Here is a 23,644-nt window from a genome sequence, read left to right on the forward strand (position 1 = left end):
TTGAGCCAGTCACTGGGCCTCTCTAACTTTCATTTTCTTCCCAGAAAAATGGGATGACGTACCTCACAAGGTGCTGTGAGGATTAAATGACTTGCATAAACCACAGAGCCCACTGCCTGGAACATGGGCTGTGCTCCCCTGGCCCCTGGCCTGGTGGACAGGAGTTTCCCCAAGGGGACTCTGCTAACCCATGGCTGGGCACCCAGGCAGGCTGCCCCCAGCGCCCACACCCTGATCCGCTCTGCTCCGGTGCCTCTTGGGTCCTCGACTCTCCCTGCGTTCTGGCCCCCCCCCAGCCCTGTGCCCTGCTCCTCCTTCCCCCATCCTCCTGCCCTCACAGTTGGCAGCTCACCATGGCTGTGTGGCCATTCCTTCCCTCCCCACTGCCTGCCCAGCCTGGCGGCTCCGCCCACACCCTCCTGACCACTCCGCCTGCCTTTCTGAAGTCCTTGCTACCTTCCACAGTCCAGCAACCCCTGCCTGCTTCGTTCTGCAGCCTGGGGAATGCGTTCCCTGCCTCCCACCCCCACGTATGCCTTTCTCTCACCTCCCTGCTGCAGGGCTTTCCTCTCTGGGTAGCAGCAGGACAGCAAGAAGCCAATGTGAGGGTCTGACCTAGGCATGAGGTCAGTAAGCCAGCATCCACGCAGTGTCTTCTGTGTGCCAGGCACGGTGGGGTCTGGGATCAGTCCCTGAACCTCTCTGAGCCTCAGCCTACTGATTCGAAGCCCCGGGTAACCCCAGTAACCCCCCTGGATGCCTCGTAGATTTACCAAGTGTGTCAAATGCCAGGCGTGCACCCGACTATCAGCAGGTGCCGGTTTCCTGCCGCCTTCTCTCTACTCCAGAGATCTTCATTCATGTACAGAAAGAAGCACCTGGGGAAGATGGGACCTGCCTTACTCACCAGGGAAACTGAGGCAGGCTCGGAGAGGGCCCGGGACTTGCCCGGGACAGTGCCTGGTGCTGGCCGTGGTGCCCCGGCTTCCCGGTGCCCAGCCCTGAGAGAACCGTCCCACCCCCGACTCCAGCATTGTCTGCGACCCCTTGATGGGTGCAACCCAGCGGCACAAACACACAGACCCAGGGTGCTCGTGTACGGCCAGCTTTATTTCTTTCCATGCTGAGAAATACAGAGGAGCGGACTGGTGAGTGTGGCGCTGGCGGAGGGGAGGGGCAGTTCCGCTGCTCCCTAGGGGACCCGGGAGAGGCCGGGTCAGCTCCCGCAGCCACACCAGGAGGCCACTGTGTTCGTGCAGCCAGCGGCCGGGCCCACAACGAGGCTGGGGCAGCAGGGCCACTGATCCTTCCAGCTTTGACGAGGCCTGGGGGTGCCAGGCCACCTTTGGGGTGGGCTCACTGGGGACCCTCCCTCCCTGTCTTACCTCTCAGGCCCCGTACTCCTCTCTGATGGAGGAGCTGGTCTTTGGGGGCTTCCACTCCTTCCATATACCTTGGAAACCCCTTGGAAACCCCTTGGATGACAAGAAGACTCTCGAGTTGTTCTTGTCTGAATGGAATAATGTCTCAGCTCTGCCTGTTCCTGAGGCTGTTCTCACCTGAGCGGCGTTTTGCATGTGAACAAGTGTGCGAGTACGTGGGAGTGTGTGAGAAGCGGTGTCTGCACGGAACTGAGGGGGCGGGGCGGGTCTGGGCGCGTGCTGGGCACACGCACACGCCCACGCTGCAGACAGAGCCCCGCCTCTGCCATCGTGTGCCCTGGTGCCTTTCTTCTCCCTCAAATACTGAAGCTGAGGACCCCTGGGGCCAGCTGGAAGACCTGCAACTGCTGACCCCTCCTTCCAAAGCTGAGGCCTATGACCTCCCATCTCCCCTGGCCTGACCTGACTGACCTTGCAAGTGACACAAATACTCTGGGGTCACCCCCAGACTCCCCCAACAAACAGGGCATCTTTACTTTGGCCTCAAAGTTTCCATGAAGCAAATCCAACCAGCCCCTCCTTTTGGGTGTGTGGAGGCTGGCGTTTATTCCCTGCTCGGGGACTGACTCAGGAGAGCTTACCCCAGAGCGATCCCTCTGCTCCCGTCCCCTCCTTGTGGTCCCTGAGGCTTGGACTGCACTGAGGACGCGGAGCTCCTGGCAGACAGAGGCTCGGTGCTAACAGACACCCTCCCAGGGGCCTATGTAGAGGGTGGGAGAGACTAGTATGGACCCCAAGGGGAAACATGCTTGGCCAATCTGGGGCCAGTCTGGCTGGGGCTGGGAAGCTGCCCTGCTGCTGAGCGCACAGTAACCTCAGCTGCTAGGCAGGGCCTCCCAGGGTGGGGAAGCCAGGAGCACCCGCCTGCGAGAGTCTGGGAGCCGAAGCCAATGGGGAACGTGGGCACAGGGGAGGCCCTGTGGACAGAGCCTGTGCCAGAGAGAAGCTGGAGCAGAATCCAGGGCCAGAAGCCAGTCGGGAGGCCCAGGGCCCTGCTCAGTCCTTTCAGGCATCCCATTCGGTCCTTAGACAGAAGCCGCGGTGTCCAGCCCTGCCTCCGGCAGGTGGGTATATTCCCAAACCTGGGGCCCTTCCCTCTCCCACACACTGGACCCTTCAGCCAAGCTCTTCCCTCAGTCTTGGAATTCTCTAGACCAAGAAACAAACTTTCATAAAACCCCTCTGGTCCGCTTCCCTACAGGAGCATAAACACTGCCAATGGCCTGGGAGCCCATGGGAAGCATCCCAGGGCCGTTCCCAAAGCCTCCTCCAGGGAAAACCCCTGCTGTTTGCGGACAGGACGGCCGGGAGCGCAGGGCGAGGCTCAGAGCATCGGGGAGCCGGAGCCTGTGCTCCATCTGAGCCACTCTGCATGGGGCCCCAAGTTTGTACCCCAGACCACGCCAGGGGAGACCTCAGGACCTCCTTGCTGGCTGAGAGGAGGGGAGGGCAGGTTAGGGCCCTAGGAGTTCTCGGTATGTGCTCCAGACTACAGCACGGGTAGGGGGCAAAAGGCGGACTGGGTCATCCTGGGAGACTCCCCAGGACGTCGTAGTTCTCGGCAGAGACGCTTCCGAGGCTGAAAGGTTCGGGAAGTGGTCCGTGGGTGTCTGTCCCTGTTCCACTCTTCGCCAACATTCCTCTGGGCGCCTCCACCCTGCCGTGGGGGACATAGGTGTGGCCGTCACCTCCTTCTAGGGCAGCCGGAGGTCCCAGGCACGCGCCAAGTGTCAGCTCGGGGCTCTGGGCCTCTGAGGTGAGGGCAGCAGCTGGGATCGCAGCAGGCGTGTGGCACAAGGCATGCAAACAGTCCTTCTTATCCCTCCTCAAGAAAAATACAAAGATAAAGTCCCACGTCTTTGCTCCTGGTAGTGCAGGGAGTGTGCTGCCCGCTCCCCACCGCAGTTCACCTGCTCGTGGGGCTGATTTCTTCTGTCCGGCAGTATGTGCTGCTCAGGAGATACCGGGAAATTGTGGGGGTGCGGAAAAGCCAGAACACTGGGGGCAGAACGGGGGGCTGCGTCCATGAGATCAGACACATTTCTGGTCAGTTTCACAGTAAATTCAGCTTCCTTCCTTCCTCTGGCTTTTCCCATCTGATGTGGACTGAGATGGAGTGACTTGGGAATTTCCCTCTGAGTTTGTGCTTTTGGAACTTGGGGACAGGTGGGCCCTTGGCAGTCAGTCACATCCTGTCCTCCGTGGTGTGTGAGGCGTGGGTTGGGAGCGCTGCAGCTGGTGTGCTCTGCTTGTGCAGAGGTCGGGTTCCTTCTATTTCTTCTGAACTGTAAGGGAAAGGACGGTGAAGGCAGAGCAGAGCTCAGGACACGGGTCTTCGGGTCCCCGTGTGGAAGATTTGGGTGTTTCCGGTGGGAAATGACAATGGGACCAGGGAGTGGTTTGGTGCCCCTGGTGGAACTGCACTCCTGCCAGTGAGAGGGCTGGGGCCTGGATGATTGGCGCAGAGCTGGGCATGTGACCCCTGAACGTAGAACCACTGACGCTTGAATTTCTTAGTGAAAGCTCACCAGTTCCCTTGACTGCTGTGGGTTCAGTAGTTGTCATGTGCCATCAAAAGAGTTGTGGCTGAGATGACAAGCAGCAGCAGGACAAAGGAGACTGGGCTAAAGCCCTGGGCGAGTGGGCTCCTGCCTCCCACGCACCTGTGGGTCTGTCGGACTCAGAGAGACCGTGGAGCGTGCTTCTGTCCAGGCAGGAGGGAAGTGGGGGGGGGGCTTTCGAACCCAGGCAGGCTGATTACACACCTGACCTCTTCCCCCTCCTCAGTGTCCAGGGCTGCCCAGGACCCCATGGCAGAATCCCAGGCTTTTTTGCCCCACATTGAACACTCTGTAGCCTAGACCAATGCCTCCCAAACTTAATGATTAGGCTGGAAATCTCAGTAAAATACAGATTCTGACTCCGTGGGTCTGGGGTAGGGCCCCAGATTCTGCATTTCTGACTCGTTCCTGGGGTCAGCAGCCACGGCCACTGGTCCATGGAGCACATTTGACAGAGCAAGGTCTTTGGGGAGAAACTTGGGATGGTCACTGCAAGGGGCTGAGATCCCGGGGTGGGGGGCTTCCCCATGTGAGTGTGTGAAGAGAGGGGGGTGGACCAGGTAGGCTACGTAGCCCAGAGACTCTCAAAGCTGCATGGGCCTGTGAGCAGCTGGGAGTCACCCTGGAAAGTGGTTCCCCTGCCTAGATAACTCCCTTGGGCCACCTCTGGGTGCTCACAGAAGTGTTACTTTCTGAATTCCACCATGTGCGTTGCTTGCCTCTGGCCTGTCCTGGCTGTCTCAGCATGGACACTTGTGCGGCAAGCCTACAGTTTACAAAGGCAGTGACATCCATTACCTCGGGTGAGCTGGGGGCTTCTTCCAACAGCTGTAGATCTGAAAAGCCCTACGGTCCAACTAGACAGACACTGGCCCAGGGCCCAGGGCCATTGGAGCCTCTGATTCCTAGGCTTGCGCTCTTTCTCCACCCTTTTCCCTTAAGCTGCTTTCCAGGCATAAGGCAAGTGAGACCACCAGGCCTACTCAGCTGGTCACTCCTGGGGACTGGGTTGTTTTTCGGGAGCAAGAGTTTAGGCTATGGTGCCCACGGGCTTGTCCCTTCCTTCCACCACCCCTGCCCCAGGGCCCAGGCTATAGCTGTCCTCACACCGAGCAGGCTGGTACACAGCCGGGCCTCACCTGCAATGTTGACGGTCACGGCCACAATGATGATGACGATCCCTATGATGATGAAGCTGATGCTGAGCATCCGGGCAAGGCGGCCCAGCCTCCGGGCCCCGTCCAGGTCCCCCTGTTGCACGCTGCCTCGAGACTGCGGAGAGAGGGTGGCAGAGACCTCGGGAAGGCCGTCCTCAGCAGCCTGTGGGGTCCTGGCCCGGGCCTCAGGAACACACCCGGTTCCCACTGCAGCCGACACTCCAGCTGCCCTGACTCAAGAGGCAGGGACACCAGCCAAGCCTGCCCCTGGCTGGCTGGCTGAGGACAGCTGGAAGCAGAACCAAGAAATGCAGAATCACAGAAGCACAGGGTGGAACAATGGAGACCAAGGGCCTGAGAAGGTGGGCCAGGCCCAGGCTACGCTGAGCTGGTGGGAACAGGTAAGCCAGGCCCCTGCAGACCCCAGGCCCAGGCTGGTGGCTGTGGCTGCACCCAGGTGCTATGGCTGTCCCTGTGGCTTTTTCTCTGGCCTGATGGGTCTGCCTCCTTTTCTCTGTGACTCCCTCTTGCCACAAAAGAAAAAAGTCCTTGGTCTTCCCTACCAGGACCCACACGCCCGCTCTGCCAGGCCCCTCCCAGATCGCACCAGAAAGGCAGGGCCTGGGGGGGAGGGAGTCGCCCATGGCTTCACAGGGGCCCCACTTGACACTTCACTCCTCCGTGAGCTTGGGTTTTCTCGGCCCTGTGCAATGTGGTGAAACCAGGGGGCTGTGGGAGGCGGTGAGGCATCAAAGGACAGAGGGCATCCTCAGAGGCTCCAGGGAGCTCAGTAGGTAGTGTGTCCCAGGTGATCCCATGGTGGCCCTGCGCCCCTGCCAGGGATGGTGCACTCGTCAACTTGCTGGCAAGGGCTTGCCTGTGACCTCGAGTTCTGGCGCTCCCAGTGTTTCCTGGGCTGCTAGAACAGGCACAGGCAGGAGCCCATGAACCGTGTGACTGACTGCCTCGGGCCACTTATTTGGTAATTTATTTTCCAATCATTTGAGACCCCTGTGTTTAGACTGGAAATGTAGTCAAGTACCTTGATGACGATGATGATGACGACAATGACGATGATGACTTATTGTGCCCTTATTTTGTACCAGGCAGCTTGTTCAGGACTGTACCAAAATTATCTTTTAGCCTCAAGCCATCCTATGAGGTTGGCAGTGTTGCCCACTTTTGAAGCCGCTAAAGTTCAGAGAGGCTACCCCGCCCCTCCGTGCTCTTCACAGGGGCACCCCCTCCCCAAAGTGCCACCCCCTTCACCTGTCAGAATTCTGACCGACCCCACTCCCACCCCCACCCCGTGGTTCCCTGTTCCGAGCTCCTTCCAGGCCAGCCCCACTCTCCTGTCACAGGGCCACCCAAACTCACTGTGCCCAAAACTATAGCTTCCGACTTCCCGGGTCTGCTCCCGGCCTGGCACCTGCCCAAGCCCCAGTTCTTGGCAACAGCCTGGAGTCCTCCCACTTCCTGTGCAAGTCCTCCCCCACCCCACCCTACTAATCAGTTTCTGTGCTTGGTGAGTTTCATCGCCACTCCCCTCTCTAGGTCCTTTGCACCTTCCCTACCTCCTTCCGGCCACCACTTCTCCCGCAAGTGAGAATCACCTTGACGATCACCTGCCATGGCAATCGCCTCCTGAAAATCCCCTGGCCCCAAGCTCTCTTCTTCTCCATTCTATCCCCCAAACCACAATTTCACTCCACAGATAGTTACGCCAGGCCCTGGGCCAGGCCTCTGGATGCAGCAGTGCTCAAGGGATTTCCAGGCCCCAGCCCACAGAGACTCTGGCCTGGTGGGGAGGCTGGCCTCCACCTTGACCACACAAACAGGAGAAAATGTAACTCGGGGGAGTGATAGAAAAAGAGGTACCTGGTACTATGGGGCCTTATTAAAGGGGAAAATCCAAGAAGACTTCCTAGAAGAAGGACATTTAGACTGAGATGTGAAGGCTGAATAAGACTTTTGTTTAAAGATTTTATTTACTTTTAGAGAGAGGTAGGGAAGGAGAAAGAGAGAGAGAGAAACATCAAGGTGTGGTTGCCTCTTGCACACCCCCTACTGAGGACCTGGCCCATAACCCAGGCATGTGCCCTGACTGGGAATCGAACCAGCAACCCTTTGGTTCTCAGGCCGGCACTCAATCCACTGAGCCACACCAGCCAGGACTGAAGGCTGAGTAAGACTTAAATAGACCTTTTTCAAAAGGAAGAAGAGTATTGCAGGCAGAGAGAAAAGCATGTGCAAAGACCCTGAGGGAGACCCTGCTTGGCAATCATGTAGCTGCACAATACATCGTGTTTGAGGGAAGCAGGAGGGACTAGATAGAGGCCATTGTGGATGGAGCTGAGAGTGAGCAAGAGGAGGGTGCAGCCAGGCCACGCAGGGCTCTGCGCACACAGGGAGGAGGTTGGTTACTGCCTGAGGGGCAATGGGAGGCAGCGCAGATGAAAGACTAAGGCAGAGGAATGTTTTCTAAAAGGTCTTATGGGATCAGAGAAGAAGTTGGAATTCAGGAGCTGATGCAAAAGATTGGCAAGATGACGGTGACTGAGTTAATCACTCCCTCCCAGTACCTTCCATGGTTGCCCACTGTCCGCAGACCAAAGACCAAACTCAGGTTAGCTTTGCAGTTTCTGATTTTACCTTCTACTATTCTCTTCCACAATCTCTGGGCCCAGCCAATCTGAGCCACCCCAGGGTATGAGCGCCAACTTCCACATGCCTTGGCTTGTGCTGTTCCTCTGGCCTGCATGTTTGCGTTCACACTACCATTTGTCTACCTCCTCTCCATCCTTCAAGGGCTTGCTCCAATGCCACCTCCTCTGTGAAGCCCACCGAGATTCTTCCCCCTTCAAAGGAATACTAATTATCCCTAACTTTATTTGAAAATGTACCTTGTGTCAGGAATATGTTAAATGCTTGCCATCCACTAAAGCTTTTTATCCTCCTATGAGTTAGGGGTTGTTATTAGGCCGTTTACAGATGAGGACCTGGAACAAGGAGGCATCATGAGAGAAGCAACTGGAGATGTGGAGAAAGGCCGGATCAAGAAGGGGCCTGGCTCTCACAAAACAGAATCTGGATTTTGCCCTGTTGGGGAGCGTACAACCCGCTGAGACACACAGAGGGTTTCTCTAAGACAGAAAAGAAGAAGACCCAGTGCAGAGGGAAGGGTGAAAAGACCAAGGGGTGACGAGCACCCCAGGGTCTCAGGGCAGCAGCAGGTCTGGTCCTGAGCAAAGGGATGAACTACAGACAGCGGACGAGAGCACTCCCGTCTGTGGAGACTGGCTGAATGTGGGTGCAGGTGACCTCACACCTGGACAGGTCTGTAGGCGGATCCAGGCAGGAAGTTGTGAGTGTTTGTGCCTCTGGACCTCAGGGCTATCAGTAACAACAGACTGACGTCATCCGGTGAGAGGGAAAGAGAAGATGGGTCTGGTTTCAGGAGGGCCATAGAGTGGCACTCGGGCAACAGCCCATCCAGAGACTCGCCAGCCCAGGGGGACACGGCGGGGACCCAGCCAGGAGCAGGTGTGTCCTCCAGCTCCCTAGAAGGGCACCCTGGCTGAGCACACACATTCCGGAGCCAGACCTCCCGGCTCCTGTCCCAGCTCCATCATTTACTAACTGTGTGACCCTGGACAGGTGGCTTTCCTTTTTTATGCTTCGATTTCCTCATCAGGTAAAATCAGTACCCACCTCACTGGGTTTTTGTGGAGATTAAGTGAGATCATACAAGCAGGGGGCTCAGCGTGGTGCCCAGCTAGAGGAAGTGCTCAATGATACAGTAATGAAATACTTGTGTTGTTAACAGGAGATCCCCTTCCCTCCGCTGAGTCTGAGAAGGATAAAGAAGCATAACCCACCAACGTGGGCAGAGGAGGGCAGACCCCTCGGAGAGGACAAGCCTCTCTGGTGGGTCTTGGTGAAGGTCACAGCACTGCTTTCTGATCCGCCCAGTGAGGGTGCTAATCACATGCTGACTGCGTGGCCAGGAACCTGCCTCTCCTCCCTTTCTCTGTCCCTCCTCCTCTTGATGGCGGCGGGATGGGAGAATGGGGGAGATGCTCCTGTATCTGCATCCCCAGCAGAGCACAGCCCTTGTACCATCCTCATGCTCCACGCCCAGCCTCCGCAAGGCTCCTGCCCTGACAGGTGCTCCGTGAGTAGCAAAGCCTCATCACTGAGCTGCGTGTTACAGCTCCCATTTGGGGGAGAGAATCCTAGCATCGCCCCTCCTGGACCCCCCTCTCTGGCTCTCCCCACCCCAAATACAATCGTAAGAATTCCTGACCTTTCTAACATGCCTCAGCTCCGTCCCTGCCTCTCTAGTCCCACTCCACTGCCCTAGCCCACCCCCTGTGTGTCTTTCCTCTGGAGACTGCATCAGCCTGCTGCTCACTGGTCTCTGCTCCTCCGTTGCCCACCCAACCTCTTCCGAACAGCCAAGGTGAGGTCCCGGAAAGGCAAGCCTGGTCACACGACTCCCACACCAGGGGTACATTTTTATGCCTCTGCTCGTACTGCTTCCGCTGGGATGCTTTGTCTCGTTACCATATTCCCACCTCAACGGCTCCTCCTCGTCCTTCAAGAGCCACCCCCAGCGAACCCTTCCTTGGCCCCCACAAACAAGCCATCGGCCCTCCGTGGGGTTCCCACAGCATCTCGCCCCGTTCTCTTTTTCTCTCTTACCACCTGGTAGCTGTCAGTCTCTTTCTTCAGCCTGTGAGCTCCTGGAAGGCAGGGTCGTGCATCCTCAGCCCCGGCACCCTTATGTAACTTAGGGGACGACGCTGGTAGGTTGTCGAGGAAGTGGAGGACACAGCAGAGAGAAGAATGAGAGGGGAGCCTGTTTTCTAACCATCGAACCAGCCAGGGGAAGGCTCACAAGTGACAGGGATTAATGAAAGGAGTAAGGGTAGCGAGTCCCCCAGGAAAGATATCTGGCATCGGGGCTTGGCCCTGCCTGCTGACCCATGCCACCTCCAGCTCTCTGCATGGCCAGCCCAGGTCACTAGGCAGGCTCAGGACTTCGACGCCAAGGCCACACTGGGGGGGATGAGAAGGCAACATAACAGAAAGGCTCCAGGGATTTCTAGAAGGTTGGGCTTTAAAGACTCCGGGGCCACCTTGAGTCGTGACCAAGGGGCTGCTCCTCAGCCGTAAGCCTGGCGGGCAGGCGGAGGAGAGCAGGGTCTGAGAGGGGTCCTGCCTCCCCTTCCAGAGAAATGCCTGTGAGCGCAGCGTCATTCAGGGCCGCGGGGCAAGGGGCACACATGGCTGCTTGGGGAGGAGGAATGGAGAGGGGAGGACCTGGGAGGACTGTGCACGTCACACGGAGCCCGGTCCCTTCTCCACCCATGGCGCCGCCAGGCCTTGCCTCCCAGTCACTGCAGCCCGACCTTGGCTGCTCTGCTGCGTCAGGGCCCTGCGTCCGCCCTGCAGCGCGGGCCTCTCCACTGAGCTGCAAGTCCGGGCTTTCCAATCTGTGACACGGAGGGGAGTGGCTGCCTTCCGGAGCAGAAGCCCACTTTTAGGGACAGAAGTTCCTCACCACTAGCTGGCACCCGCATCTGAATCCACCCCTCCCTGTCCACCCCCGCCCCTTAATTACCAAACAAAAGGTCCATTCCTTAACTGCAGGGATGGAAGAAGACCCTTCATTTCTTTTTAAAAATTTTCTTATTATCGATTAGAGAAAGAGAAGCATGGATTTATTGTTCTCATTTATGCATTCACCGGTTGATTCTTATATATGCCCTCACCGAGGCTTGAACCTGCAACCCTGGTGTATGGGACGATGCTCTAACCAACCGAGCTACCCGGCCAGGGCACCTTCTTTACATTTTATAAGTAAGAGCCAGCTGCCCTCTCCTCCCCACTTAAGTGGCATCATCTCCTTGTACCAAATGGCTTCAGCGGACGGCACGAGAACAGTTGCAGCAGTGATTGTAATGACTGTGGTAACAGGCCACTGCAACTGCAGCGGCTGTGGGAACAGTGCGGAGAGATGAATTCAGGCTCACAGAGGAGGGGAGAGAGACACTGGTGAAGTCTGAGAGCAGGCAGGGTCAGAGGTGCGGTGCGGGGAGAGCTGCCCAGGCTGAAAGCAGGGAGCCGGGTGGCCAAGGGAGGTGATTCTCCTCGGCTCCCTCACAACCTCTCTCTGCAACAGCGCAGTTGCTTCCTTCCCGAATGCCCTGACTAGAGGTTAACCCTGCAGTTGCTGAAGAGTGGGGAGCAACAGCGGGGAGTCCAGGAGGAGTCAGGCAGCTGCAGTGTCCGAACTGGAAATGCTTGGGCACCTGGGGTAGCAGCTAGTTACCAACGGATCCGGAAGCTTGTCAGTATTTTAAGCCAGCTGCCCAGCTGTCAGGCCTGGTTTGGACTCCGCACTCTTGTTGAGCGAACGGATGAATACACAAATGAATGGGACTGAGCCTGCAACATGTCCGTTAAACAGTGAGGTCACTTAAACTGTCCGAGAAAAGGTGTGTTGAAGCCACTCCGGACCTCTGCAGGGCTCCCACGTGTGGCAGGAACAACCTGCAGAGGAGGGGCTGCTCAGTGGTGCCCATGGGGCCGCCCGCCCACCCTGGGTGGTGCGATGAGGGCGAGACTTCACTGTCCCCGAACTGGGTAGAGTCAGAATTGCCTGTCCCCTGGGGATCTGCCCTTTCCCCCCGACATTTCAATTTCATTCAGTGTCGGTAAGAACAGCAACCACTTCCACTTACTGTGTGCGCTCCCAGCGCTTGGTGCTTTCACAGGTATTAACTCATCTAATCCTCCCAAGAACGCTGAGGGGGATGGTTTTATGGCACTTATTTTACAGATGAGGAAACTGAGGCTGAGGAAGGAGGCTGAGTGATTTGGACATGGCCATGTGGCTTAGAAGGGGCAGAACTGAGACTCTCACCCAGGTCTGATGCGCGTTTTATCACTATCATCAAGCCAAGGCCTGCTGCCTGGGGCCAGCTGCCTTCGTGGACCGGTGACCTTGCCGGCATCAAGGAACAGGGGGCCATTCTCAGCCTGACCCAGAAGTTAAATGGATGAAGCCAGCCTTGCCCTGGCCACCGCAGGAGGCTCCTGGGAGGCCTGGTTCTGAGCACCGCTGAGTCTGGACAACTCAGACACAGCCCCTGAACCACCAGGCCCGCAGGCCACTGTCAAAGGCTGTGTAGTGGGCAGAAAGCCACCGTGGCAAGGGTGCTGAGGGTCCATTGTCTTCCCCTGATGGATTTGGGGGCAGGGAGAACAGTGGTGGGGGCACAGGGAAACAGAGAAGGAAGGGAAATTCCTCCCACCCTGCACAAGGTTTGGCCTCCCTGGAAGGGGCACGCCATCCTCATGCCCAGGGGGAGATGCAGGGTGGGACCATGGACAGAACACTGGGGTCAGCTTGCAGCTGATGTGGCTCTTGCCAGTTGTGTGACCGTGGACAACGTACTATTCTGTGCGTCCCAGGTGCCTCATCTGTGAAGTGGGGACGTCTAGCCAGACTCTGTGAGCCGCATGTCAGGGCACACTCTGCAGACAGTAAAGCTGTAGAAAAGCTCGGGGATGGGGGCCTCCTTCCAGCCCAGATCCCAGGCTTGGCCCTTCACCTGGTAACCAGTGGGAGGGCCTCGGACGAGGAGTTCTGAAGTCTGTCCCAGGACCCGAGACGGCAGCCCCGGAGACCAGCTGCCTTTCCACCCTCTCCGGCCCTCCTTTGCCCTAATGCTGCTTGGGCGGGACCGAGGGTTTCAGCCCTGGGTACGTAACCCACGCCCTCCCTCCCTGGGAAGTGGGAGTTTCCTATGAAGTTGACCGGCTCCCAGAAGAGGAAAGACAGAAGCTGTGGGCGCACCCAACAGTGCTCCCCACGTGGGCGCCCTCTGATTCAGGAGGCAGGCTGTGGAGTGAGTGGGAACGAGAGCTTGGCCTCTGGGCACCCCGTCCTGGGCTCCCGGTCACTAGCTAGCAGGTTATTTCACACGTCCATATGTCCGTTTTCTCACCTGCACACTGAGAGTAGTAACAATACCTAGACCTCACAGAATTGTAGTCTGACTTAAACGATATAATACACATAAAGTATCTGGACCAGTGCCTAACATTTAGCAAGCACATGGTATTAGTAATATTCCTCACCCTGGGCTTCCTCAGGTTCCTTCTCTCTGGCTCCTGACAGTTCCCTTTAGAAATTCATTTCCACGACTATACTCCACACTTGCCTCGGCTCCTCCTCTGGAATCGCAAGCCCCCGATCTCTGTCTCACCCTTGCTCTCTCATAGCACCTGCCCCTGGACCTCTCCTAGCCCCAGCCTGTGACCAGCCTCCGTCTCTGCCAAGGCTATAGCCATCTTCCTGGCCTCACCCCTCCCAGTCCAGCCGGATCCTGGCTTACATCTTCTGTGCCATCCCTCAGGACCTTCTGGTCCTGCCCTCATGGCAGTTCTACCATCCCCAGGTTTGGGTGGTCCCAGCCGCGTCAGTGACTCTCTATCTGCAGCTGGACAAAAGCCACACCACCGTGCAGGCTGATAACAGCTCACCCATGGTCTCCAGCCTCAGCGGAGCCCTCGGGCCGTTGACCCGTCCATCCCTAGTCACCACTCCTCTCCTCTGCCGTCAGGCCCTTATTTCTCAGCAAAGCACTTGCCCTCCCTGTCCCTGGCGGCATGGGGCCCCTACAGCGTGAACCAACTTCCTTTTCCTTGAGTTTCTCTCTGCTTCTGCCCTCACGGCCTCTCCTCCCAGCTCCTGGGAAGGAGGTCCTTCTTCTTAGTCCCATCACTCTGCTCTTCAGGGAACTCACCTCATCAGTCATTTCTACCCAAGCTTATCCATCACCAGGGTCCCCAGGGCCCCCAGGGGTCTGTGATTGGCCCAGCCAGGGGACACTGCCATCCTTATTGAACCTGATCTCTCCGCAACGTTTGACGACTCCCTCTTTCTTCTTCAGACTCGCTCCCACCTGGGTGTCCCTCCCTCTTTTCCAGCTTTCCTCCCACCCCCTGGGGTCTTCTTTTCGAAAACCTCTTCTGCCCTCTTTCCTCTGCCCACCCCTCACATGCTGCGTGCTGCGGAGCTTTCTCTAAGGCAGCTCCACTGTTTTGGGGGTGAATATCCGGGAGCCAGGAGCCATCACTGCTCCCACCTGCTCAGCAGTCCCCCCCTGGTGCCCGCCTCTCTGGGCCCGCTGCTTAGCTCAGGCCCTTGCTGCCCGGGCGTCTCCAGAGCCTCCTGCGGGGTCTCCCCGATCCCCATCCTGCCCGCTCTGATCCATTGCCCACAATGCTGTTGGGTATTGGTTTTAAAATAGGATCTGACCGCATCACACCTCTGCCTAAATTTTTTTAGCGGCTCCTGAGAGCACTAGGATGAAAGTTGAATTCCCGGAGCAGGCCCTTGCCCGCCTCCCTGGACCACCGCCCACCCGCATCTTTCTCCTGCCCAACAGGCCTCGTCCTGTCTGACCACTTCCCAAGGTCTAACGCGGTGCCTGGTGCGTAAAGACACCTTCATTCACGGGTCCTGATTATCCCGCACCACGTAGTTCCCTCCAAACAAGCAACTCGCCATTCAAGAGAATGGTCGACGGAATGGAAGACCCGTGGTACCACTGTGAGAAGGTCCCCCTGTCCCGGCCATGGTCCCGGCCCCGTCACTCTCACCTGCACCCCTGCACAGGTCCCCTCCTCAAATGCCAGACTCAAAAGGGCCCCGTTGGTCCCTCCTTTCACCCTACACAGGACCGGTCCTCCAAAATGGAAATCTGACTCCAAACCCTGCGGAGCTTGAAAACACTACGCCAGGTGTGAACAAAGCCAGTCGCCGAGGGACCACATGCCGTCTGATTCCATTTATATAAAACCTCCAGAAGAGGCCAATCCATGCAGACAGAAAGATCAGCGGTCGCTCAGGTGTGGGAGGGATTGAGGAAGAGGTGGAGAGGGGGTGGTGATAGAACAAAGGCACAATTTCTTTTGGAGCTGAGAAAAATGTTCTAACATGGAGTGTGGCCATGGTTGCACTGAACTGTGAATATACTGAAAGCCACTGAATCATGCGCTTTAGACGAGCAGATTGTACGCTATGTGAATCCTACTTCAAAGCTCTAAAAGATCCCCACAGCAAACCCGTGATGCGTCCCAGCCCTCACCAGGGAGGCGGGCGCTGCCGCCGAATCGCCGTCCGGTGTAGCGGCCGGCCGGCCTGCGTGCTGGTGCTGTTCTTAGGCACTCTCTAGGGCCCGTCTCACTTCACCCTCACACAGCTCCACAAGGTAGGCGCTAAGGCGACAGCCCATTTTGCAGATGGGAATATTGAGAAGAGAAGTTTGAGTCACTTGCCCGAGGCAACATAATATCTTGTCATTTTTTTCGAGGGCGAATACTTCTCGAAATGTGTTGTAAGGATCTGTTTACAAGTTTCTCCCAGGGGCCTGGAGGCTCCCAGGAATTGGCGATGGTGTCTGCTTTAGCACCCTGTTCCCTGCCCCTGGCCCGGTGACGATCACGCCTGACTCAAGAACTTGAGGAGGATGTAGAAATTCGAGAGTGGGCTCACTGGTGTCACAGTCTGGGGCTCAGGTTTCCTATGACAAAGGCAGCTCTACCTGCCCGCCTGCACCCTGCCACCCCTGCCAGGAGACAGAGTCTAGCAACTGTGCTCCCCTGGGCCCTTGTGTGGTTTTCCTCCCTAAAGCTGCCTCCCCTCCAGGGCTTCTCCTCAGGATGGAGAGGCGGCCCCGCCCAGAGCGCTGGCTGCCCCTGGGGCTTGGCCCTGCCCCCAGCTGTCCCCAGTGTAGCGGGCACACGGGAAGACCCCACCCTGGGGCCTGCCCAGCCCTGGCTCTTGTGCCCACGCCAAGTCCCTCCGACTTAGGCACACTGCCAGTGACATCCCGGCAGGTGTGCTGGGTTTGGTGGGGGCCGGGGGAGGTGTCCGCATCTGGGGACTGGGCATCAGTGGGGTAGACACAGAAGTGTGAGAAAATAGGGACTTTCTGAGAGCACAGCGGGAGCAGCAAGAGTGACCACAGCTCCTCAGGGCTTGGGGATAGATGACTCAGCAGTGACGTCACTGAAGAGGGAAGCAGATAGTCTCTCCCCACCCAGTCCTCTGGCCTCCGCCAGCCCTGAACCAGCTGTTCACTGCCTCCGGCTCCCAACTTTATTCCAGAAGTCAATGCCTGCCCCGTCTCTCTCTCTCTCTTCTTCCTAGACCTCAAAAGTCACATCTACTGACGTTTTCTGTGGCCTCTGTCAGGAGCTCTATCCCAGTGTCTTGGTTTGGGGACAGTCTGAGGCAATGTACTCAAAACCCTGCGGCACAAGTGTGTGAGAAGCCACGTGCCCTCCTTGGCAAGTCTAGCCATGCCCTCTGCCACGTTTTCCACCTGGGGCTCGGACCTCCCCTACCCTGAGGACAGATGTGAAATCAGTACATGCACCAAGGCCCAGAGGCCCCCAGTGTGTGGCAGGGAAGCCCCCTCTGGCTTTTGGAAACCAGAGCTGGTAAAGGGTCCGAGAGTACCCAGGTGGCCCGGGGTGAGGTGCAGGGGGCACTGTGGGGAGGCTGGCTCCCCTCCTGAGAATGTGGGCCCTGGGACTCCATGCCAGCTGCAACCTCTGCTGATAATACAGCTCTGCTCTGGAATGACTCCTCAGGAGAACCCTCTGCCACCCCACCACCAAAGACAAGCCTCCCCCCCCACTTGGCTATTTTTCTGTAGTTAGGAATTTAGACCCGGGGGCTCCCTGGGGCCCCTTACCCAGCAGGGCTGTGTGCAAAGTCAAGCTGGATCCAGAAGCAGAGGTGAGAGAGGACAGCAAACAAAAGCTCTCCTGACCCCTGGGCCCTTCTCCCAGGGGAGCAGTGGGCCAGACGAGAGAGGGAGTCTCGCCCCCCCCCCCCAGCTCCTAGCACCCAGCTCTCTTTTCCCAACACCCACACCAGGCACCAGGGAGCGTGCTTGCTGCCCCTGGGCCCAGACCCCGCCCTGGAGCAAACAGCAGCACTTACCATGATAGAAAAGATGAGGGGGATGAGGTTGAGGGGCCAGACGGGGCAGAAGCAGGAGGCGATGGCCAGGATGAGGTAATCTCTGGGGACTTCTTGGTCCTGGGCATAGGAGGTGGTGGCAACAGAGGACGCTCGTCTGGAGCTGGTGCGAGAGGGCGACCGGGGGAGTGAAGCCTCCTGGTGCCCCCTGGACGCTGCCTTGAAGGGCAGGCCATGGCCATTCTGCTCCAGGTCCAGAGCCCCTGACAGGGACTTGGACAGCTTCGGGGGCTTGTCATCCTGGTCCCCCACCTTGGTGAGAAGCATCTCCATCTCAGGCAGGTCTGGGGGTGAGGTGGTGCCAGGCTCCTGCGCCGGGGGAAACTGAGGCTGCACGGGGTTGGCCATGTCAGCTTGGGCCTTGGGCTGCTTCGGGTCCAGGCTGTGATTAGGGGGTTCCAGAGGGACCTCAGCGCACCATTCTTCAGCCCAGCCTGGGGGCCCACGGGTCAGAGGCAGAAGTGTCCCCAGGGAGCAAAGGCCGGCTGTAGATTGGGAGGGTGGGCTTCTCCGGGCCGACAGAGTTCGGAGTCTGGGTCCCGCCTGCTGCCCAGCAGAGCTCCTGGGAGCTGGAGACTTCGGTTCCGTTCAAGTTCGAGGTCAACTTTGCTGGTGCTGCTGACAGCACGGATGGGCGGGGAAGCAACAGAAAGCAGCTTCAGGAGCCGAGAGAAGATGCTTCTCTCCAGACTGAGGCTTAGGCTAAGTCAGGGCGGCTGTGTGTGTGTGTGTGTGTGTGTGTGTGTGTGTACTCGCCGCAGGCCTCCCTCCCTCTCTGCCCTCCTCAGAGATGCTTTCCCTTTTCAATTCCCCTCTCCCCAGAGACCCGCCCAGCAGCGTTCTGCCTCTGCCCCAGCCCAGCCCTGCTCTGCCCAGCCTGGCCCAGCCCGGAGGGACTTGGGCTGGCCTCCTCTTTCCATTGCAGCCACAAGACCTGCTCCGCAGAGCTGGGGGCTCTGGATAGGCAAAAAGACACAGTGGGTCTCAAGGGGGTGTGTCTTCAACTGTCCCGGGAACCTGAGCCCTCCGCCGTTCCTCCCCTGGAGCGGGCTGCTGCCTCCTCCTATCTGTAGGGAGTCAGCGGGCCCTGAACCCCGAGCGTGATCTCCAGCTCCCGGAGGCATGGAGGCCGGGCTCTGGGAGCCAAGGGGAGATCAAACGCCAGTGAGGCCCCTGCAGCATCTTGCCGAGACCCACAGGGCCCTCTGAGTGGGTTTCTGAGCTGCTCGCCAAGGTGAAGGGCAGAGGGGTGTTGGGGAGTGTTGGCCCCATCTCATGCCTATCGGAGCTTTTCTGCGGCGCCAAAGAGTAGGCAAGTGTCCTCCTATTAGGGGCCCCTGGGGGCACATGCTGAGTCTGAAGGGCCTTGGTCCTGGCTGTCTGTCTGCTCTGATTCTTGGAGTCTTTGCTCCCTTATGTCTCCTCCGTTTCTGCCTCCTTTTCTATCCCCTGCATCTCTCTCTGTGTCCCCAAAATAGTGACCTGGAACCACCAGGGTGTGCATCCATGTATCTGTGTGTGTGTGGTTTACAGGAGCAGGTAACTAAGAGTTTCAGGCCCCGAGGTCACGCACAAGAGGAGATGGGACGGAAGGGGCCTCAGAGGGGTCACAGTTCAAATCCATCTGGATCACAGATTAGAGGACCAAGGCCTGGACGTGGAAAGAGACGCCCGACTCAAACTGCATCCTCACCAGACACCAATTTCTGGTCAGATCTGGTTCGGGGGCTAGTCTGAAGCAAAACGAACCGGTTTAGCAGAGAGGAATGGCTTTGGGTTGTGTCTCCAGCTGGCTTCCACACGCTGCTTCCAGCAGGGGCAGCGCAGGGGCAGGAGGGGGTGTGGCACCGGAGACAGTGAGTGCCGGCCACAGGGAGGGAGGGGAGGGGGAGGGGCCCAGGCCAGGGGGCTAGAAGGACTCCGGGAGGCAAATCAGTTTCAAAAGCAGTTTGGGCCCTGGCTGGTGTAGCTCAGTGGACTGAGCTCAGGCCTGCAAACCAAAGAATCTTGGTTCCATTCCCAGTCAGGGCACATGCCTGGGTTGCAGGCCAGTTCCCAGCAGGGGACGCACAAGAGGCAACCATACGGTGATGTTTCTCTCCTTCTTTCCTTCCCTTTCTCTCTAAAAATAGATAAATAAAATCTTTTAAAAAAAAGTGGCTTGGGACAAACGTTCAGGTTCGATGACTATGACTACATTAAATTAACTGTTGCTCAGTAAAGGAAATCCAGGATTACTTACAAACTGCAGACCTCCAGGGCAGTGAGACAGAGGCTCCCTGACCTGCACGGGGTGTGGAGGGGCTCTCTCCCCACCTAGGTCCTCAGAAAGACCCTCACCCACCCCACGAGCAGGCTTGAAATGGTGGGGAGGGGGGAGCCAAGCTCCCTTGCTAACTCCCAGAAATGTGCTAACACGTTTTTGAACACGAGACTTCCTGCAGAAGGTGTCAGGGTGGGTCCCCGAGACTCCTAGACTCTAGTCGGCATCCAGCTTGGACGGAATTCTATGTCACAGCCTGGCAGCTACCCCTCAGGTGGCCGAACTCGAGGCCTCCACAGGCCTACCGCTGTCCAGCCTGACTCCGGGTCCTCCAGACAAATGGCTTCAGTGCTCGCAATGTGGCTAGTCCTGAGTGATACGTGCCATGAGTATAAAACACACGGAATTTCAAACACTTAGTACAAAAAAACAGAATGTAAAATATTTCATCAATACTTTGTACATTGTTTTGACATAATATTTTGGATATACTGAGCTAAATAAAACATTATTAAAATAACATCACCTGTGTCTTTTTACCTTTTTTAACGTACCTACTGAAAAATTAAAAAGGTGGGTACTGTTATATTTCTATTGGGCAATTCCAGCCTCAAGGACAGAGCCAACCTGGCACAAATGGGATTTTAGGACTTCATAAAAACTCAAAGAGAAAAGAAAAGGCCAAGAAGTCCCCAGGGCAGCTGTGGCTGGGTGGCCTCGTGTTCAGGACCCAGGGACTCATGTTCACTCTGTCTCTGTGCAATGCTGGGCTCCTGGTGCCATCTAGTGGTCTGATGGTGCAGGGCATGACCACAGGTGGAGCGGAAACCAGGGTGAAGGGGAGATGGTGGCGGGGAGAGGCAGTTCCTGGTTTGGGTTCCAGGGCCGCTGAGCCCAACCCAGCCAGCTGCTCCTGTGGTGGCCGGGTCCTGCTCCAGCCTCCCACTCCCTCAAATCCCAAATGAAGTCTTAAGTGGGGGCCCATGGGCCATATTCATTATATAAAGTGAGTTTGGCTCACACAATATTGACTCAAAGAATGTTGTGTTTTTAAAAAATCAATTTCACAAAAAAAAATAGGCATTTTAGGCTTTTAAATAGAAGGATCTGGGGATGCTGGGCCCATTTTCTGCAGAGCCACAGGGTCGACTGCAGCCTTGAGAAGGGAGCACTGAGCCCCTCCAACTCCACCCGCACCTGGCCTGCCTCCCCTGCCCAGCCAGACAGATGGGGGGCCTCCTTCTGGTCCGCAGCTGGCTGCTTCCTAGTATGGGCACAGGGAACTGAAGAGCCTCATTCCCTTCTCTGTTCCTCTTCCCTGCTGGGCTATGAGGTCACGGAGGCGGAGGCGTACACCCAGCTCCCTGGCCCCAGTGCCTGGCTCATAGTTAAGGAAAGCAGGGTGAACTGGAGGAAGATGAAAACTCCAACCAAGCACCCAGGGTGAGTCTTCGCCACCACTCACGCCAGCCCTGCCTGCCCCCGGCCTGAGCTGCCCTGTGCACAAAGGACGCTGAGGTGTGCACAGTGGAGGGGAGAGTGGGCCTGCACACTGGAGGGCAGTGGGGTGGATGGGGGGGACCTCAGAAAAGAAGGAAGTTGGAACCTAATCAATGGGGAAGAGGGAACACAGCCCCTCTTGTCTGTGCCCCGCAGCCCTTCCTACCCTTGACTCACTGGGATCAGGAATCCTGTGGGGCTGAGGGGGGGGGGTGACGAAGCGAATTCCTCTTCTCTCTGAGGACTTCCTGGTCCCGGCTCACCCTGCCCCTGGGGTGGTAGTATCTGTACAAACACACCCGCACACACCAAGTGTGAGGAAAACCCCACATGATCCACCCTGGCTGGTGTGGCTCAGTGGATTGAGTTCGGGCTGAGAACCAAAGGGTCACTGGTTTGATTCCCACTCAGGGCACATGCCTGGGCTGTGGGCCAGCCCCCCAGTAGGGGACGTGCAAGAGGCAACCACACATTGATGTTTCTCTCCCTCTCTTCCTCCCTCCTTTTCCCTCCCTAAAAAGAAATAAAACCTTTAAAAAAACAAACTCCATGTGATCACGCTTCCCGCACAGGCACCCCAGTTTCACACCTGTAAGGTGGGGTCCCTCCGAGGGAAGCTACCTGACATCCTTTGTCCTTACCGTCCTTGCTCAACACATTTCCCTGTTTCTGTCTGGCAGATGCTCAAAGGAGACACATTTTTCACCTTTTAGAAACAGTGCAAAAACCCCGATGGATATTAACCCCTTTTACATCCCTGCTGCACCTACGCGTTGGCCTACAGCTACAGTCAGCGGGGGCGGGGCGCTTTCTGACCCGCTGCCTCCCTCACCGCGGTGTCCGTTCCCAGGCCCCTCTGGCTGGGCGTTCGCGTTGTTTCACATCCTTCACTACTATGTACAGTGCTGCTGGGACTGCCTTTTTGCAGATTTGTTTTCCTTTTGGATCATTCCCTGCAGGATTTTCATTTTTGTTTTGCCAATTTTTTCTTTACCAAAAAAGGAACAGATGCACAGTACAACTGGAAATCTGTAACTGTGCCCTTTCCTCCACGTGCCCGATGACACTGGGTGTCACGATTGTCACTGACTCCCGCTGGCACGTTCCATCCATTGCTAGAGAAGTGAGGTCCTGTTCGCTGGGACGGAGGCTGCGAGCGGGAGGCAACGGTGTGGAAGGCACTGATGCAGGAGAGCGCTTTGTGAGCTGTAAACTTGCTGAAAGTGCTATAGTTTTTTAATCCTCACCCCAGGATATGTTTATTGATTTTACAGAGAGAGGAAAAGAAAGAGGGAGAGGGACAGAGAGAGAAACATCGGTCTGTTGCCTCCCGAACACACCGGACCAGGAATCAAACCTGCGACCCAGGTGTGTGTCCTGACCGGGAACTGAACCCACAGCCTTTTGGTGTAGGGGCCGATGCCCCAACCTCCTGAGCTACCCGGCCGGGGCAAAAGTGCTACGATTTGTATTCCTCTCTGCCCTTTAAAAGTTAACTCTCCCGTCTAAACATTGTTTGAGTGGGTTGTAGATACATAATCTCTGTCTTTGTGCACCTCAGTCCTTCATCTCTTCTGGCCGTATGTTTAGCAGCTCTGTCTTACATATGTTTTCTCTTTCCAGAACTTTCCATTTTGTACTCAATTAATACCTCTCTGGTGCTAACTGTCTTTCTCTATATTTGGACAAACCTATCTTGGTTGATAACTTCCATTTCTTCAACAGTCACAGATTTATCTTCTCTCCACAGCAAATAAGTTAGCTTGGAGGATGGACATGGCCTTGGGAACAGATGAAAAATCAAGCAAAGGTTCCAAAAAGCCTGTAAAGCACGCAATGAAAGGGCATGTATTCTGGCTTAGGACCCCCTAAAGCACCAGGGGGAGCCTGTTAGATCAATACATATATATGCACACGACACTCGCACATCCACACTTCTGTGTAAGCAGGAACGTGAGGTGTGTGTGTCAAAAACCCTCAGAATGTTAGGCAGATACTTGTCAGCAGGCAGATACACAGGTGTGGGCACTCAAACCCACAGTCCTGGTAAAACAAGGATAGTAACCAATACATTGTGGACTTTTTATAAGACACCTTCCTATGCGTTCTCTGCTTATACCAACCTTGCGAACAGAGTATGTCTTAATGGCTTCCAGTCAGTGAGTGCTTGCCTGGGCCAGGCACTATGCTAAGTGCTTTAAATGCATTATCCCATTTAGTCTGCCCCGCAGCCTAAGATGTAAGTACTTGTTATGTAAGTCTATTACACAGATGGGAACGTCAAGGCTCAGCGTCATGAGGCAATTTGCCAAGATTACTCTGCTGGTAAGTGAGGAGCCTGAGAAATACGCTTGGAAAACTGGGTGGGGTTTGAACTGCGCACCTCCTCATATTCAAGGGTTTTTTCAATTTTGTGTTTGAGCAGACCTACAGAGTTGAAACCTGTGATGTTTGAAGTTCAACTGCACTTTCAGTCAGCAACTGGGAATCCACGTATGTGGAAGACTGATTTAAATTACAGGCAGACTTCCGATTGTGTGTTTGGTCTGTGCCCTTAACCCTCCCGTATTTGTCGAGGGTCAACTGTACTTCAAGGGTACTTTCACAGCCCCCGGCGGACCTTCCACGTCTGCTGTACACTCACTTTTCCA

At 56.6% G+C, this 23,644-nt stretch overlaps 1 protein-coding gene across 1 annotated transcript; it reads right to left on the minus strand.

Moving 5' to 3' along the window:
- Nucleotides 1–1,106: 1,106 nt before the first annotated feature.
- TRARG1 (trafficking regulator of GLUT4 (SLC2A4) 1) lies at nucleotides 1,107–17,988 on the minus strand. Its single transcript, XM_037162915.2, has 3 exons — nucleotides 17,192–17,988; nucleotides 5,143–5,275; nucleotides 1,107–3,727 (listed from the first exon to the last, which is right to left on the minus strand). Exons 1-3 carry the CDS (start codon nucleotides 17,576–17,578, stop codon nucleotides 3,714–3,716), a joined length of 534 nt encoding a protein of 177 aa, XP_037018810.1. The 5' UTR covers nucleotides 17,579–17,988; the 3' UTR covers nucleotides 1,107–3,713.
- Nucleotides 17,989–23,644: the final 5,656 nt, after the last annotated feature.

Source organism: Artibeus jamaicensis, unplaced genomic scaffold (assembly GCF_021234435.1).
Source record: "Artibeus jamaicensis isolate MK-2021 breed Jamaican fruit bat unplaced genomic scaffold, CSHL_Jam_final contig_2790, whole genome shotgun sequence".
Lineage (NCBI taxonomy): Eukaryota > Metazoa > Chordata > Mammalia > Chiroptera > Phyllostomidae > Artibeus > Artibeus jamaicensis.